At 38.9% G+C, this 19,395-nt stretch overlaps 1 protein-coding gene across 1 annotated transcript; it reads left to right on the forward strand.

The window, feature by feature from the left end:
- The first annotated feature begins 2,117 nt into the window (after window positions 1–2,117).
- On the forward strand, window positions 2,118–5,199 carry LOC122052002. The gene is made up of 3 exons (XM_042613371.1): window positions 2,118–2,396; window positions 3,835–3,889; window positions 4,606–5,199. The coding sequence occupies exons 1-3, from the start codon at window positions 2,217–2,219 to the stop codon at window positions 5,025–5,027; spliced, it is 657 nt and encodes a 218-aa protein (XP_042469305.1). The 5' UTR covers window positions 2,118–2,216; the 3' UTR covers window positions 5,028–5,199.
- Window positions 5,200–19,395: the final 14,196 nt, after the last annotated feature.

Below are 19,395 nucleotides of genomic sequence, written 5' to 3' on the forward strand. Positions count from 1 at the left end.
TAGTTACAGACCTCAATTATGATGGGGAATCGAACACCGACCACGAATTGGTCTCGGAAGAAACAGACAGTGCTGGTCGGCGGGCCATAGGACCAATCGGACGGGTAGGGCAGGATTATCTCATGGTCAGAGGGAAGGTCAAAGGCATTTATGAGGCTCGCAGCGTCGCCCGCGTTGAACTGAGTGTCCATGGTGTTGTACCAGAGACCGAGAGTGGGGTCGGACGGTTGAGAAGAGCTCGCCATCGCTGGAAAATCGAAAAATAGAAAGCTCGACGGACGAAAGGAAGGAAAAACGCAAAACGGGCGTCGGAACAGTGGCGTGGTGGAGAAAGAACAGTGGAAGAGCAATGACAGAAAGGTTTGGGGAGGCTTACGGGGAAGAGAAAGGGGGCCACAGAGAACAGTGGATCACCACCGAGGAGCGCAGGGTCGCTGGAGCACCGGTCACTCGAGGTCGCCGACAATCGCTGGAAAAGGAGATGCAGAGGGGGGACGAAGGCGGTGCCGCGGCCTTATAAAGGTTGGGTGGGCCGATCGAAGCCGTCAGATCTAGGTCATGGGAATCGGAGCACAGATCCAACCGTTGAATTCAAACCGCCAAACTCACATCGGTGTCTGTCGCCTCGGAAGTGCGGCGACTGCGGCGATGACACGTGGCACGCTCTCATAGGGCGACATTTTATGGGCGTCATTATTAGACCTGGGCGCGTGCTCGGGCTTAATGGGGTGATTTTCACAAATTCCGGATAAATTCGGATTACGTCAGCATTGACCACGGGGTTCGCACTTATCCAAAGACGCTGAAGGAAGAATCTTCCAAGTGCAAACCCTCAGAACGCCGAGCAGCCTTGAATATCGGTCCTACATAGACCGGTCGGGATCCAACCAGCATACTAACGAATCGGCCGACCAATCACCAAACTACCTTGTCCAGTCAGTTGAACTTGCAGCCTCCTTCGACTAGACTTAGGGGGGGAGACATGTGATCTGGTGAAAAGGTTGGGCCCCGCCCCGCAGGATGTCAGCGCTACGTGGAAGGTCAAAGTTAAGGCGGTCAATGCCCCCAAGCTAGCGTCCAACCGGACGACCCCATCAGCCGGTCGGACTAAGGAATGGCTGCTTCGACGTTATTACAGTTCGGTCTCGCACCGAGCTTCCAACGCTCAAAGGCTATCACCAAAGCAGGCACCGACTGACAAGTCATGTACCGGGCGGACATCCGGATCGGCCACAGATCAGGTCACGGCCAGCGAAGCACAGACCCGACCCAGCAAACCCAGACAGTGGAAGCAGCCGCGCAGCCACCTCGCTCGACCCAGACAGCGGAAATAGCCGAGCGACCTCCCCGCTCGACCCAGACAGCAGAATTAGCCAAGCAATCATCTGCTCGGCCCACTAACAGACAAAGGCAGGATCGATTGGTATCCTCCTCGAGACCCGTGTCGCAGACAGACAGCATGGTTGGCGACATAATCAGGCAGAGAATTGTACGACAAAAGCTTCCACTGTCTTGTCAGGATATGCTCGGATTGTTGAGGTATGATGTTAGGTACACTTTTCTGACACGTCATATCAGGGGAAGCTTTGAGATGCGTGCATGCCTCGAGGAGTGTGCACGCACACCCCTGGGAGCCCTATATAAAGGACCCCAAGCTTCGACGAAGATATGCTCATTCTACTATAGCTACAGTTACGCTACCACTTTCGTTTCTTTGCTTGCTTGCTGTTTTCGCCGGAGGTCTGACTTGTACGTCGGAGGGCTATCGTCGTGGGAACTACTCCCTGGCTCGGCACTGATGCTTTTGTGCTAGCAAACTAATCTCATCAGAGGTCCACGCACAGTCAACAGGAGCGTCACTTCCCCAGCGTCCGTCATCTTGACTTTCGAACAGGATCACTAACATTATGCCCCTCTTCAATATTTATTTTATTTAAAATTTAAATTTATTTATTTATTTTAAAATATTTTACCATTATATCACACTTGTTAGGTCTACGTAGATTAATTATGGTAAGAAAAATTGTTGGTAATCGCCCGGTCAGGGTCCATCCAATTACTCTTCTTACCTTTTCGGACTAGGCTTGACCCAATCAGACCGGTTTTATTAGTCCATTCGTTAAGCCTCCCCGATTACTGCGCTCCACTCTCGCGGTCGGGTTCGCCTCCTGACCAATCACACTCCCTCCGACGACTCCCCAGCGATCCCTTTCTCGATGGAGGAGCCGAAGCTGCCTCCTCCGGCAGCCTCCGGCACCCCTTCAGTCGTAAGCCCTGCGGGCGATGTGACCATGCCCAGGGGAAAGAAGAGGAAGCTGGACGTCGATGAGTTCCGTAACTCCGATTACTACAAGCTTCGACTCATGGTCAAGGACCTGCGCCCGCTGTTTCTCGAGGTGATTCTGCGGCTTGGATACACTTTTGTTTCTTAAAATTTTGGATTTCACTGGCTATTGTAACCCTAGACGACCTTCTCTGCCATTATGTAAGGCCTGATTTCACTGATCTCATCCTTGTTTGCACTGATGCTGATCTTAGGGGAATGTAAGCTTATCCTCTCAAAAAAGCTTCTTTTTGGTTCATTTTTGTTACTTTGTTCCTAGTTTTGTCCGAGATGAGCATGTTCACCTTGACCTATGTGACTCTATTGTTACTACTACTGTACAAGCAGTGGAACCATTAACCTTGACCTGATGATGAGCTTGCAGATGATGTCTGTTGGTGTATAGATTCAACTTTATTATAGGAATTATTTCTCTACAATATATGAGCTAAATTGTCTTCCTACTACTTGCCCGTCTTTGGAAACCTCATTTTTGGTTATCTTGGTTAGCTCACAACTGCACTTGTGAAATTAAGTTAAGATGCTTCAATGTCCCTTACTCGATGCTTACTGCGCTCACTGTCCAACATGTGCTTTTGAATCATCCCTAATCCAAGGTGTCATGCAAGGTCCAATGGTATCTTTGTTACAAGACTTACAGGTCTTTTCAAGTACCTCAACTTTCTTAGATCAGGTTCATCTAGTACCGGATGTCACAACCTTCCCATATGGTCCACTATTTTCTTAGGGTCAACTTTTAGCTCAACATGCATAAGACTAAGGTTAATTTATAGCCCAAAATGCATAAGACTAAGGCAACACAAGTTCAATTATTCAAGCGTATGCACCTCTTCATTAGCTCACAACTCTTGAAGAAAAACTAAATTAGGGTGTTATGATCTTTCTCACTTGAGGCTTGATGTCTCCTTCAAGATAAAATCCATCTCATAGGCTACAATTACTCCTAATCGGTGAAATGCCGAGGCTTATCAATGGCTACCATGCTCCAATATCTAGGACTTTGATACCAACTGCCCACAATCTGCTTGAAAAATCTATTAACTTATTTTGCTCAATCAATATCCCAATGTCCTAAATTAATAGTTATTCTCCCATCTTAGCTTAGAAAGCCCTTCATTAGCCCAAAATTGTCCATGCTGGATAAACTATTGTGTCATGTTTTCTTTTGGGACGTATTTGGAATAATAGATAAGTAGTCTTGAGTAATAGAAAAGGTAATTTTCTCCTTATATAAAGTGCAAGTTGATATATGCTAAGATAACCATATTATTCTTTGTTAGCCTTCAGTAAATTTTATCTTCTAATGCATATAACACCTTTGAACCTAAACCAGACTCATATGATTATTTAGTTTAGGAAGCTTAAAATTCATAATGTCTTAATGTGCCTCTGAGTTTTCATCCACACAAAAATAAGAAATGAGATAAGAAAGCTACTTGCAGCTTCTTTAATAAAAAGCAATTTATCCATCATGATTAATGATTTGGCAGGTTCTTCGCACACCAAACTTCCAGACCAGCAAAGCAGCATGTGAGATTCAAAATCGTAAGTTCTTTATTTGTTTTCTTATCAAGCTATACTTTATAGGTCAACAACTTGCATAAATAATGTATTGCAAATTCGAAGAAATGCATTTATCTAGCATGTTTTTACAATACCACAAAACTTTAGGAACCTCCTATAACCTCGTATTGTTTTTCTTTGTGGTTTATTTTAGATTTGGATATAATGTTGATGTTTTTGCATGCAAATTGAGAAAAAGGTTCCTACCTTTTGGTTTTATTCTTTCTTTTCTTTTCTGAAATTATTGGATTTTTTTTATTTGATTCCTATATAAACTTTTGTAAGGTTGCTGTATGAATTAGCTGACTTGTGAATACAAGTATTTATTGCAACTTATGTTCCAAATCCTCAAGTTTAGTTAGTATGTCCTATGGACAGGGAAATGTGGGATGTGAAAATAGAGACATTTGAATTTGCATCATCACAGAATTATGCTTTTATTGTTTGGTTCCCTTTTTCTGATATAACATGATAGGCGGCAGCCTAAGTTAAACTATGATATTGGTCTTTCAGCACATGCTAGCTTTCTTAATTTAGTTTCTACATCATTATCGAAGCAAGGTTCTTGAATTTGCTTTGTGCACAGTTGTCGGCTTGTTAGAATGCTGGTTGTAGTTAACAATTGTTGCATTTATGAATAGGATTTCATTTCTTATTTATATCCAATCAAACAATTATCTGACCTTCACTTTGTTTAGAAATGAAGACAATGCTAGTATTGATCAAGAAATTGAGAGGTGATGTGGACTCTTCTGAGAACTGTAAAAGTCCATCCCAGGCAGAATCCTCATTTAAAGTTAAGGATGAAGAATCATTAGAAATGCATGTAGAAGATGAAAAAATTGAACAACATGAAACTGGACACGACCCAACAATTCCAGTGAAAGCATCACAACCTGAGAAGAATACAACTGTCTCAGACAGTAATCAGGAGAAAACACATGCAGAATGGATTGCTGAGGTACGGGAAAAGGTGAAACAATTTGATGTAGCATCTCTAGGAAGCTATGTTATCGGTGGATCCAAAATCGGATGGAATTTTCTTGTTTATCTAGGGAGTGAGCCAGTTTATTATGGCGTAACAAAAGAAAGTTTCCTTGCGCGCAGATCGGCAAAGTGATTTGCTGTTTTCCTTGGAAAATAACTAAACATGTCTCTAAATGCTCGACTGATTACTGTTTTTGTTCCTGAGAAGGTTAATGCAGACATTGTGGTTGAATTTTCAGTTATTGTAGAACATATCAGTGTAGAACAATGCTTGAGAAAGTTGATATAAGTAGTTCCGGACTCCACTGTACTCTCTTTCTTGACTTAATGTTTTTTTTTTTCAATTTTTAAGGGAAGAATTATTGGGACTTAGGGATGTAAGATGAATCTGACCCGTCGATCCGATCCCAATCTATCTTAAAAAAACTAAGTTTAGATTGGTTTAGTTTCGGTCGGGTTGGTCTGGATTTACTTTGATTGTTCTAGTTTTTATGAGATTAAATTAAATTTATTTTAAAAATTAAGATTTTTTTATATATTTAAGTAATAATGTAATATAATAATGATAAAATATTGAGATAAAAGTGAATAATTATTAATAAAAAAATTAAGTTGGGCAGATTATTTGGGTATAAGTTTAGGATTTTTGAGTTGGATTTGGATTCGGATCACAATCGAGTTGAGATTTTTTTTAATAATGGATCACAATCGAGTTGAGATTTTTTTTAATAATGGATCTTCGATCTGAATATATTCCCTTCATTCGAATTGACATCTCATTGGCACTAGTTCAGATTCTCTGTCCTGAAATTTCTCTGTCCCCATGTCCCACTGCCGATCGGACGGTTTAGATTACATCTCAAGGATGCCTTGCACATCACAAGGATATTGCACACATCTTAAAGATGTCATGATGTCTTGAAATGTAATCTGGACCGTCCGATCGGCAATGAGACATGGGGACAGAGAAGTTTCGAGACAGAGGATCTGAACTACATTGACACTAGCTAGTTATTCGAAGTTTAAATCATCTTAAATTATATTATTTTTGAAATGGAATAAGGAATTTTTTTTTTATAAATTTAAAGTAACTATAAAACTATCATAAGAATAATGGATAATGGGATAAAGACGGTTTTATATATATATAATTTAGACTTTTCAATTAATTTTGAAGGTGAGTGATGTTTGTTTAGTCATAAATTTAGAAATATAAACAGATTCATACTCAACAGTTAACTTTTGAAAATTTTCTTATTACAATGTGTCGAAATATAAACAGATTCATACTCAACAGTTAACTCTTGAAAATTTTCTTATTACAATGTGTCGTAATTGAGATTTAAATTGTGAGAGCTTATGAGTGGGACATGAAGGTAGACTTTATTTGTTAATTGTTATTGTTGTGGCAAATTATTGAACCACTATCTAAAGTTTTGAATTATTCAAATCATATACTTAAAATTTAAAATTATTAAATCACCTATCCTATAATCATTTTACCTAGATTTTGAATTATTCAAATCACATATTTAAATTTTAAAATTATTAAATCGCATACCCTATATTCATTTTATCCCTCATTACTATTTTAAATCAATTGTTACAGTGTAACAATCGATTAGTTTTTTTTAAATATCCGATTTGTATTAAATATTACTGTATTTAATATAGTATGTCAAATTAATATTTAAGAGTATAAATATAATCAAGAAAATTAGACGAATATATATGACCAAATTTCATATTATTCTAAACTCTCTAAATTTATCAATCAATTTTGATCGAAATTAATTGATATGTTATAGAGTCATAATGACATAATGACATAGAATCAGATTTATTCTGATTATATTCCAATGATCCTCATGCAAACTTGATTGACAATATATTTTTAATATTTTTAATCTAACGGAATTGTTTAGTTTGTATTTGTGGGTGAATTAATAATTCCACCAAATTTAACATGTGTTCATCAATCTAGAAAGAGGTGAATAATTTGCATAACTAAAAAAGTTTAAATTTAATCGGGTTCACTAAAAATCTCTTAGGGTCCTTTTCCTATAGATGTTCTTTAACTTCTTACTGTCAACCCAAGATGGCTCACTAATCATGCTCCTTATTATCATGCTCTTTTGTTTGGGTTGTCCTTAATTAATAATAATAGATTAATGGAAGTTTTTCTTAGATTTTCCTTGTAACCTAATTCTATATTACTAAAGTTTATTCTTTGCCTCTTTATAATTATATTTAAACTTTTAAAACCAATGGTAAACTTTTAAAGGCTTTCTTTTCAAGTCTACCACTCGAGATTTGACATCCTCATTTTCTCCCTCAGTTCCTTAACTCTAAGTTAGTTAGCTATATGAGATTATTGTTATCTCATTGCACAAGTATGGCATTGTACTGATCTTATCTTCTAAAGCCGAAATTAATTTTCTTAAGGTGTTTGTTCTTGTTCTTGGTATTTCTTAATGGCTCGACTAAGCTAGCAATGATCGATATTAATTAACTCATGGAGAGTTTATCACTTTTTTTTTTAGTTGTGCAAAATTGTCCCTTAGCTATTGTTAGCTTCTCCCTCATCACTAGATGACACATTACGCCATTAGTGCTTGAGCATATGATTTTGAAAGTGCTTGTCCTTCTTCGTCTTTGTAAAAGAAAGTCGATCATCCAAAATAGACCTTAAAGAAATGTGATTTTTCCCCTCTTATCTTGTGTCCCCCCTACAATGCAATTGAAGAATCGGATTACTCACTTATTTTCCTTTTCGTCCTTCGCTCTTATTTTTTTGTCATTTGGTTTCGACTCAAGTGTTGATTCTTTGTAAGCGCTTTCTTCACCATATGACCCATGTATGATTCTTTATCGCTCCCTAATGAGATGATACTGGTCACTCGACAATCGATTATAAGTTGATCTTATAATTTATCTCCCTTCATATAATCTATGGACGGACTGTGAGGGACGTCTGGGATAAACGTAATAACCTTTTTCTACAATGATAATACTGGCAATAAAGAATATGATAATTGATCTTGTCAGGAAATTGGGTCAGATGGACCGCCGGGTGAGGTGGATGAAATGTTGACCGAATCGCGACGTCCCAGAGGGGTGTGTTCTGAGATGGCTTATGTTGACCAAGTCATCAGAAGTCCTCTGGTCAACGCTACCTGCAGCCAGCAATCGGATCGCCCTCGGTCCCTGGTACCCCGAGACTCGAGGCAGATCCAACGAGTATATGAGTAACATGCTAATAATATAATAATGAAATAAATGACGGGTAAGTAAGGAAAACGTACCCTGGCCTAGGGGGAGCCCTCTGATGGGGCGCTGCTTGAGTTGTCGTGACCTGGAAGTAGGGCTATAAACAAGCCGAGCCGAGCCGAGGTTTGGGGTGTTCAAGCTTATTTGATAAGGTAACTGAGCCGAGCCGAGCCGAGCTTAAAATGAATCAAGCTTTTGAAATGAGTGTTCAAACTTGGCTTGGTTTATTTTTTATGAGCTTGAGCTTGTTTGAAACTTGGCTTGAGCTTGGTTCATTTAGATGTTATCAAGCTCTCAATTCAAGCTTGGTTTGAGCTTGGTTCATTTAGATATTATCAAGCTCTCAATTTAAACATGTTTGATTGTTTGAAACTTTTAGTTGTTTGATTGGTTATTGAACTTGATAATTTAAATTTATTTATTTATTTTATTGTTTATTTAGTATATTTAAAAGAGTTTTATTAATAAATATGGTTTGTGAATATTGTTCACGAACGTTGTTCATGAACGTTAACGAGTTGAACACATATGTGTTCAATCTTATTTGTTTAGCTTAACAAGTTGTTCAAGCTTGTTTGTTTAATCAATTTTGTGTTTATTGTGAACATAAACAAGCTCTTATCAAGCTGAACACCAAACTTGTTCATGAACGTTTGGCTCATTTACAGCCCTACCCGGAAGGGTAGATGAATGTGTCGGACGAGGAGCTAGATCTGACGACGCGGAGACGAACATGATGGAACGAAATTGGATGCGATATCGGCACGCAGGCCGAGTTAAGACATCGTCACGTAGGCCGGGATACAAATATCAGTGCGTAGGCCGGGATACAAATATCGGCACGCAGGCCGGGATACAAATATCGGCACATAGGCCAGGACATAAAACATCACACAAGTCTAGTCAAAACATAATGACGACGAGGGCTCGGGGGACCAATTGACATCGGAGGCATATGACACTACGGATCGAGCGCCAGGGAACAGGACCAACGGATTTGAGGTGCCGACAGTGGCTCCAACAACTATGGTGACAGCAGGAAGAGAGGAAGAGGAGGGTGATGGGCTGTCGGCGCATGGCAGCGTGAGTGAGGGAGAAAATGAGGGCTCTGGTGGCGTGCGTCTAAGCTGGTGATGGCGGGAGGCGACTGTGAAAGAGAGAGAGAAGAGGAAGGGTAGAGGTGGCGCGAGAAGGACCCGGCGGCAACGGCGTCTTTCGCTGCTGTGGTGGCAGTGAGGAAGGAAAACGCGAGCTCCTCCCTTGGTTGCTCTTAGCTGCTGAAGAAGAAGCCCTCGCTGGTGTTGGTGTCGGTCTACCGGCGACGACAGAGGCATGGAGAGGAAGAAGGAAAAGAGATGCTATGGCCAGCGTCGTGAGGAGAAGGAAGAGGAGAGGAGGAGGTCATCGCTGGTGGCCATCGCTCGAGGGTGGCGTCGAAAGAGGGAGCAAAGGTGGTGGCGCGGTGCAAGACATGAAGCAAGAAAGTCCTCCCCTCATCTTGAGATGCGATTTGGTTGCGGAAGAAAGGGAGGGAGAGAGGAGAAGAGGTGGCGGCCAGAGGAAGAAGAGGGGAGCGACCGACGTTGGCTAGGAGCATGAGAGGGCTGGCGGCAGAGCCAAACGAAGAAGAAGAACCCCTTGAACCAAACCCACGAAACCCTCTTAAGCCCTAAATAGTGGAAAGGCGAGCAGGAAAGTCCTCCCCTCATCTTGAGATGTGGTCTGGTAAGCGCGCAACTGTCACTTGCACAGGACCAAATTAATTCATTTCTAATCTACCGAACTCCTTAACCTACATTAAGGTAGTATAATAGAGGAACGGATCGTCTCTCTTGCGGAACCAGTGATAAGAAGTTTGTTTTCAGACAAGATCGAACCAAGGGGTTTGTTTGGGGGTGCAATAATTGAAATCCTAATTAACCAGCAAAGATGAACTTATAGCGCAGTGTCACTCTACGCTACAAGCTACACCTTCTACAGGCATAACAAACAAGTATAACAGATAGTAAAATAAGCATAACTGAAACTAACCTATAATTCTATTTAACCATTGAAGAACATACTTATATCGCATTGTCACACTACGACACAAGCATAATCATCAACAGAATTAACATAAAAATATACCAAAGAACACAAACATGCATAAACAAAGCTACAAGACAGTAATTAAGTAAATTCAACAGAAATAACCAAATAAGTAAATCCTAATTAACCAATCCAATCCTCCACGATCATACACCAATTCAACTACCCTTCGCCGTCACACCAAGGACCCAGATTTGGAACGCCATCACTGGTGAACAACAACACCACACAACTGACCTCTGATCATTGCTCTGAGATGGAAGGTCACTGCGGAAGTTCACAGCAAAGATCAAAGACATGAGAAGAAGAGTCAGCCGGAGAAGAAGAAAAGGCAGCCGGATTCCTCTGCTGGAATCCTCTTCTTTCTGAACGCTATCCACAGGAAGATGTTTGCTGAGGTAGGGATGAAGAAGGAATACCTTGCCGGAGGAGAATGCTCCGCCGTCAAGAGAACCCTAGACCCACGCTGTTGTCCGCTCAAAGAATCAAATGAAGAGGTACTCGTCGCTTGCCAGTGCAGAACACTCCTCCGGAGAAAACGAGCCCTAGTAGAAGTCGTCGTTGCTAACAGGAGTCGCCGGAGTTGCTGCTGTTGCCGGATCGGAGAAGATCGCGCGAAGAGGGAAAGGGGGGGGGGGGGGGGGGGGCGGGGGTGCAAAGAGGAAGAAAACACACAAATCGTGCATAGTGCCGAGCCCAAGGTTACCGTGCTGCATTTTGCCCTTTAAGCTCCACTTGAACTGGGTTGCTTCAAGTAAACCTGTCCAAATTACTTGCACCCATTGAAGTCATACCAAATAATTGGATCAACTCGGTCTTCCTTTCAACTGCAGTCTTCCTCAATTCCTGCAAAACACAATGTAATCCAATAATATTGAAAACACCCATATAATGTACAAGAATTAAAATTAAGACCAACAAATATCCAACCACGTGAAACACACTAAAAATATATAGTTATATGCATAAAATGATAAAACACCGAGTTAAAACAATAAAATACAATGTCCAAATGTCGATTTATCAAATTCCCCACACTTATTCTTGCTCATCTCGAGCAAGTCAACAAAATAAGAAAGATGATTAAAGATGCATTCCCTAGCAATTCTCAATCATACATAGAAAATAATGAAAGAGGGTTCACCTAGGATTGTCCAATTCAAATGACCAAAGCATTCATGGATTCAATTCATGCATTAATTAACAAACATGATAACTTCAATCCATAATCAATAAATTGAGAATGATACTAAAATAACCTCACAAGGAAAGTGTTTGTGGCTCTCTTATCATATACATGTAATAATGGAGCTCACTTAAGCTACTCATGGATTATGCACTACCATATGCTTGCTCTTCTTCTAATCTTCACCACCATATACATAAGTAGTGCACAATAAAATAATGAAGGCTTATTTGTGATATAAGGAAAACTTGAATCAAGACAAATGATAGTGTAAGAAAGAAATAAGGAAGATAAAGCAACGTAATGGTGGAAGACATTGATATATTGGAATGTTACATAGATGAGTACAAGTAAATAATACCCAAAAAGTATTTCATCCAACTTCCATGCTAGCTCTAAAAACTCAATAAAAACGTGAACAATCTCTACTATAGTTTTTCAATAAACATCCACTCATAATATACAATAATATCTCAATGTCGCTACAATAAATATTATCACTCACAAAAAATTCTATCGCCTTTCACCAATATAATAAAAATGTGAACAACTCCTACTCTAGCATTTCACACTAAAAATCTACACATGATATGCGATAATATCTCAATATCGCTAAAGTAAAAATTGTCATTCACAAAAATTCTACCACAAATGAATAAAAATGGCACAACATGTCAAAATATTTTTTTTCTTTCTTTATTTTTCTTTTCTATTTTTTTTCTTTGCTATTTTTGTTTGTTTTTTTTGCATTTGCTGCTTTTTTTTTTCAACATGTTGTGCACTTTCCTATGCATCATCAACAATAGCTCAAATAAAAAGATAAATAGCATGACTTACCTATGGTGATCAAGCATGGTTCACCTATGCTTCTCTTAAATTCTACTAAGCTATTTTCCTCCCCCACACTTAAACTTTTGATTGCCCTAGGCAAAATACTCATTTTGTACATCCAAAAATATCCACATCCCAAGAGAGAGTAAGAGAGTGAAATAAATTAAAGAGAGAGAAGAATGAAATGACAAATGATATGAATTTATTCAAAACAAAAAATGTGATAACAAAAGGGTTGAATAAAAGCAAGTGAGATAACCTTCATAAAAATCATGCAAACCTATGATAATGTTGTTAAAGTGTATACTAAAAGTCTAGCTTTTTGTATAAACAGTTATTTGGAAATAAGAATCACATTGGTCAAATGTCTATATTTATGCTAAGTGTAGTTGTCCATTTAATTTATATTGTAGATAACATGGTGTGAGGAGACACACATAAGTTTATGTTATCAGTTCCATATAAATTATAAATAGTAGATCATAACCAAGATGGAATAGGATAAACCATTGGAGTGGTTGTAGTGTAATTTGGTATTAGTTTATCTTGACTATGAAATTACACTAGTACACTATGAGTGTATTGAGTAGGACCATTTGAGGTAGTTTCTTTTTATACTGATTACATAAAAGAACAAAACCTCTGTTATTATGGAAGTGCGTACTCTTAATCAAGATATAATAACAAACACGTATACTTAATATTTATTTCTTTAATTTATCAAAGGGTGCGATTTAGTTCGTTAAATCAATATGCTCGATAAGTTAGGAAATAATATTATTTATATGGTGTGTTGTTGATTATAGAATGAAACTGTGTCATAGTAATCTAGGTCGATGATGTCCCCTTGAGGAGCTCATAAGGATTGTCATGTAAACCCTGCAGGTGGACTTAGTCTGACATGACAATAAGGTTGAGTGATACTACTCTTGGAGCTAGATATTAATTAAGTGAGTTGTCAGTAACTCATTTAATTAGTGGACATTCGATATCTTAAACACAGGGAGACTAACGCACTCATGATAAGGAGGAGCCATATTATAATATGAGATTGGTGCGGTAGTACAATAATAACTCTTTAGTTATATGAGTTATTATTGATGAACTTGGGTTGGGTGTTCGGAGCGAACACGGGAAGCTCAAGCTTATCGAGAGACCAAAATCAATTCCTCCTCTCGGTCCCTGTTGTAACCTCTTATTTATAAAGCCTTATATCCACTTAGAGTCAAGCTTCTTACCCATCTCATTGTGGTCGGCCAAGCTAAGCTTGGAGCCCAAGCTAGGGCCGGCCAAGTTAAAAGATGGAGCCAAGTTTATGGTCAGCCAAGCTTAGAGCCCAAGCAAGGTGGTCGACTACATTAAAATAAAAGGGTGTTTTAATTTTTTAAAATTTTTCTTTTTTTGAAAGTCATGGTTTTAAAAAGAGTTTTAAAATTTTAAAATATTTCCTTTTATAGCTTTCTACAAAGGATTAAGAGAAAAGTTTGATATCATTCCTTATTTGTATTTAAAAGGAAGATTTTAATTTTTGATAATTTTTTTTTTTTGTAACCATCCACATGTTTTAAAAGAGAGATTTTAATTTATAAAATTTTCCTTTTATAACCAACAAGGGATTTAAAAGAGAAATTTTTTATTAAAAATTCTTACCAAAAACAAATAAGGAAGTTTTAATTTTATGTTTAAAACTTTTCTTGTTTGGAGCACAAGTAGGTGGTCGACCATGACTAGTATAAAAGGAAATTTTAATTTTTTGCTTTAAAACTTTCCTTTTTAGTCATTGGCAAGGAATATAAGAAAGTTTTAATTATGTTTAAAACTTTCCTTTTTTGCCAAGACCAAGAATTATAAAAGAGATGGAGGGGTACCTCATGAGAGAACACATCTTCTATTCCTCTGTTCCAATCTTTGGTGGTCGGCCCTTGTCATTCTCTCTTCTCCTTTTGTTTTCTTCCTTGGAGGCCGGTGGCATCAATTGTGGTAATCTCTTGATGGCCGGTTGCTTGAAGGAGAAGAAGAAGAGAAGGAAGCTCTCTTGTCTAGCATCCCTTGGAGATTAGTTGGTGGCCAGATCTTGGAAGCCTTGGAAGAAGCTTGAGTGGATTTCATCTTGGAAGATCATCGCCCACACGACGCCTAAGAGAAGGAGGGGAATACAGCAGAAGATCAAGAGGTCTATAAGCTACAAAAGGTATAACTAGTTATTAGTTTCCATATCATAACTAGTTCATCTTTTGTATAGATCTTGAAAAACCAAACACAAGAGGTTATCGGTTTTAAGTTATCATTTTTTATTATCGATTTTATTTTTCGATTTCATGTTTCGATAATGTGTTTCTATTGAGGTCTCTATAGTTAAACCTAGTTTACTATAAGAAGTTAAATATCTGATTTCTTTGAAAGACTTTGTCTAGGAAGTGGTGGATGATCCCATACCCAAGAAGGCCTAGTGCCTCGCCATGTTTAACCTGGAAGCCGATCTTTGAAATAAATATTTGATAACTTCTGTAATATGGTTAATTTCGGAAGATCACATCGGTTAAACTTGGAGTAAAAATGTTAAGTATCATTTCCAATCCAAGTTTAACTTCTAAAGAACAATTTGGATTAATAATGTTAAGCATCGTTTGTAATCCAAATTTAACTTCAGTAGAGTACAAGGGTAGCTAGGATAATTCTATGCTTGTACAAATTTTTATACAGGGGATCTAGGACGATATTCCGAGTAGCAACCAACAAATGTGGTCTCGAAAGAATTAAGCAAGTTCTAGAGTAGCATTAACAACAAGTGCATCACACATCAATAGGAATAATAGGCTTAAAAATATCCTCACTAGGTATATAAAAAATTATCATCTCAATCTACCAACATGAAATCCATCACCAAGTTGTAATCACATGCAATCTAAGAATCTAATCATGACAATTAATCATCAAATTTAACAATCAAATTTAACTAACTTTCACAATTTCTAAGTTGATAAAAAGAACGCTTAGGAAATTTATTATGAAAATCGATAAGACAAACTAAAAATGAACTACCAAGTAAAAGCACACCAAGTAAACGAAGCAAACAAAGTAAAGAAATATATATAAGCAGAAAGAAAAAGAAAAAGGAAGATGGAACAGACTCCCCTGAAATTCTGGTGGTCGAAGTTGATTCAGTTCCAGAAGCCATTTTGGAAGTGGAATGATTGTAAGTGAAGCGAGGATTGCTCCCTCCACCTATAGCTCCTCAAAAAATTTTTCCGGTGGTCGAAGACGGTTCAGATGGAGTGTCCACTCTAGAAGCTTCATTATTGCATACAGTGTTAGAGCTTTCCTCAAGTGGTAGAATGCATCCTTGCATGATTTACTGCAAATGAAATATCTGTAGAAATCCTGTACACTAAAAAGAAAAGGATGCATTCCCTGCACGTATGCTGTGTGAGAAGGACTAGAAATATTAACAAAATCAACAGAGCATGAATCACAAGATGCTTCACATCCACTACAATCAAAATGAACTACCTCCTGAAAGGTACCTAGAGGGTCTAAAATAGTGAATGTGGCATAATTTTGATCAGGTAAAAGATCTGGCTCTGGATCAGGAACAATCAATGAAAGTGATTCTTGAGTTTCCCCTACACTTCCATCATCACTAAGTACAATTGCAGGCTCAACTGGCTCAAATGGTGGTAGAATAGTCAAAGGAAGCGATTCTTAGGTTTCCCCTACACTTCCATCATCATCTCCTATACCTACAACATCAAGATTATCTGGAACAACAATATCATCAACAACAATAATATTAGAATCAACTACAACATCACAATGTAAAAAACTAGAAGAGTCATGTAGAGAAGCAGAATTAAGATCAGGAATATCACAAACTCTACAATCCATCTCCTCAGAATTGATGCAGTAGGTTGATCTGATAGCAACTGTAACTGTGTCGATGAATGTGTTCTTGGTTGGAATTGTGTTTCTTGTTGTTGCCAACATTGTTGTGACTGCTCCCTAAAATCCTGCTCAAACTGATGGTGCTGAAAGTAAGGCTGATAAAATTGGGGCCACTTAGAAATCCCTTGTTGTATGTTCCCATACTTGAATCCTGCAATGAAATTATACCTGTCCTACTAATAGATCTGATCTGATAAGACTGAGGATCAGGCTGATAATACTGGATCCTGGTAGGGAGTACACTGACAAAGGAAAGAACATCTTCGGTAATCATCGGTCTAGTCTCATACTGCTGATAATTTACAACCATAATCTCGATAAGTTCTGTAGCCTGAGTAGGTGTCTTGTTAACTAGAGCTCCTCCACTAGCTGCATCAACCATACTCCTGTCCATGGGACACAATCCCTCATAGAAGTACATAATCAGAAGTTGATCGTTTATTTGGTGCTGAGGGAAACTAATAACAAGTTCTTTAAATCTCTCCCAATATTCTTGAAACGATTCTCCTGCGAATTGTTGGACTCCCCAAATACTCCTCTGAAGAGCTATAGTCCTAGAAGCAGGAAAGAACCTCGTCAAAAATAATTTCTTCATCTTGAACCAGCTGGTGATAGAGTTGGGTGGGAGACAGTACAACCAATCTTTTGCTGAATCCGCCAGTGAGAAATGGAAATGCTCTAAGTCTGACATCTTCATCTGATATGCCATGTGGATTCCATGAAGAGCAAACCATATCCAATTCATGTAGATGTCTCTTGGGATCTTCACCAGATAGTCCATGAAACTTCGGTAATAAATGAACGATTTTTCATAAATCGAAGTCTGTCTCTAAATCAGAATATTTGATGCAAAAGGAATCATCTGACAAGTTTGGTGCCCAAAGTTCTTTGAGAGTCTTTTCAGTGTTGTTCTTCATTTTGCTTATCAAAAGTGAGGTCTTAATCACACTGAAACTCTGGAACTTATGACACAAAAGAAATTCCCTGGTCTAACCTGAAACACTCATACAAATACAATCAAAAGACACAGGAAAATATATAAGATAGCACGTATACATACAAACAATAAATAATGAAGCCCTAACAATATTTTTTTTGAATTTTTACAACCACCAAAGAAATAGAAATAAGAGAGAATATAATAAAAAAAATGAAATAAAAAATATAGAAAAACTGAAACGGTGGTCTAAACAATGAAATTGACCAAAATAGGTCTTTTTTCATGACATACTGTAGTATTACTCCTCTCACTCCTTTCCTTCAACCTGCAAAGTTCCAGAGCAAAAGGATATACTAACAGTTAAGTCTAAAGAAAAATAAAATAACAAAGTAGAAAAGTAAGAACAAGATAAAGATAAAACTATATACAGTCTAAAAACAAATGAACATCACTGGGTTCCCCGGCAATGACGCCAAAATTTGATAAGCGCACAACTGTCACTTGCACAGGACCAAATTAATTCATTTCTAATCTACCGAACCCCTTAACCTACACTAAGGTAGTATAGTAGAGGAACGAATCGTCTCTCTCATGAAACCAGTGATAGGACGTTTGTTTTCAGACAAGATCGAACCAAGGGGTTTGTTTGGGGGTTTTGTTCTCTAAACCTAATGCAATAATTGAAATCCTAACTAACCAGCCAAGATGAACCTACAACGCAGTGTCACTTTACGCTACAAGCTACACCTTCTACAGGCATAACAAACAAGTATAACAGATAGTAAAATAAGCATAATTGAAACTAACCTACAATTCTATTTAACCATTGAAGAACATACTTACATCGCATTGTCACACTACGACACAAGCATAATCATTAACAGAATTAACATAAAAACATACCAAAGAACACAAACATGCATAAACGAAGCAGTAAGATAGTAATTAAGTAAATTCAACAGAAATAACCAAATAAGTAAATCCTAATTAACCAATCTAATCCTCCATGATCATACACCAATTCAACTACCCTTCGCCGTCACACCAAGGGCCCAGATCTGGAACGCCATCACTGGTGAACAACAACACCACACAACTGACCTCTAATCACTGCTCTAAGATGGAAGGTCACTACTTTCGGAATGTTGTCCACAAGTGAAAGATCCACAGTAGCACAGTGATGGATTTAGAGAAGAAGCTCGCTGGAGAATAAGGCACAGTCAGATTCCTCTGCTGGAATCCTCTGCTTTCGGAATGCTATCCACAGGAAGATGTCCACTGAGGTAGGGATGAAGAAGGAATACCTTGCCGGAGGAGAACGCTCCGTCGTCAAGAGAACCCTAGATCCACGCCGTTGTCCGCTCAAAGAATCAAATGAAGAGGTACTCGTCGCTTGCCAGCGCAGAACACTCCTCCAGAAAAAACAAGCCCTAGTAGAAGTTGTCGTTGCTCACAGGAGTCGCCGGAGTTGCTACCATCGCTGGATCAGAGAAGATCGCGCGAAGAGGGAAAGGAGGGGTCGGGCGCGCGAAGAGGAAGAAAACGCGCAAATCGCGCACAGTGCCGAGCCCAAGGTTACTGTGCCGCATTTTTCCCTTTAAGCTCCACTTGAACCGGGTTGCTTCAAGTAAACCGGTCCAAATTGAATCAGACTTGCACCCATTGAAGTCATGATTGGACCAAACGATTGGATCAACTCAGTCTTCCTTTCAACTGCAGTCTTCCTCAATTCCTGTAAAACACAATGTAATCAAATAATATTCAAAACACCCATAAAATGTACAAGAATTAAAATGAAGACTAACAAATATCCAACCTCGTTAAACACACTAAAAATATATAGTTAGATGCATAAAATGATAAAACACCGAGTTAAAACAATAAAATACAGTGTCCAAATGTCGATTTATCAGCGGTGCAAGACACGAAGCAGGAAAGTCCTCCCCTCATCTTGAGATGCGGTCTGGTTGTAGAAGAAAGGGAGGGAGTGAGGAGAAGAGGTGGCGACCGGAGGAAGAAGAGGGGAGCGGTCGACGTCGGCGTCGGCTAGGAGCATGAGAGGGCTGGCGGCGGAGCCAAATGAAGAAGAAGACCCCCTTGAACCAAACCCACAAAGCCCTCTTAAGCCCTAAACAGTGGAAGGAAGAAAATGCCCCTCCTTCCTCTCTTAATTACTCCTCTGCCCCTAAACCATATCCACATCACAAGCCTCCCCTTCAAGTCTAGTCGAAGGAGGCGCGAGTC

This window comes from Zingiber officinale, chromosome 3A, assembly GCF_018446385.1.
Source record: "Zingiber officinale cultivar Zhangliang chromosome 3A, Zo_v1.1, whole genome shotgun sequence".
Classification (NCBI taxonomy): Eukaryota; Viridiplantae; Streptophyta; class Magnoliopsida; order Zingiberales; family Zingiberaceae; genus Zingiber; species Zingiber officinale.

Excerpts from the sequence above, each read along its gene's own strand:
- LOC122052002 (XM_042613371.1), top strand. The coding sequence starts at position 2,217 with ATGGAGGAGCCGAAGCTGCCTCCTCCGGCAGCCTCCGGCACCCCTTCA. Across the intron at positions 2,397-3,834 it reads TGCGCCCGCTGTTTCTCGAG|GTTCTTCGCACACCAAACTT; the intron begins GTGATTCTGCGG and ends ATGATTTGGCAG. Across the intron at positions 3,890-4,605 it reads AGCATGTGAGATTCAAAATC|AAATGAAGACAATGCTAGTA; the intron begins GTAAGTTCTTTA and ends CACTTTGTTTAG.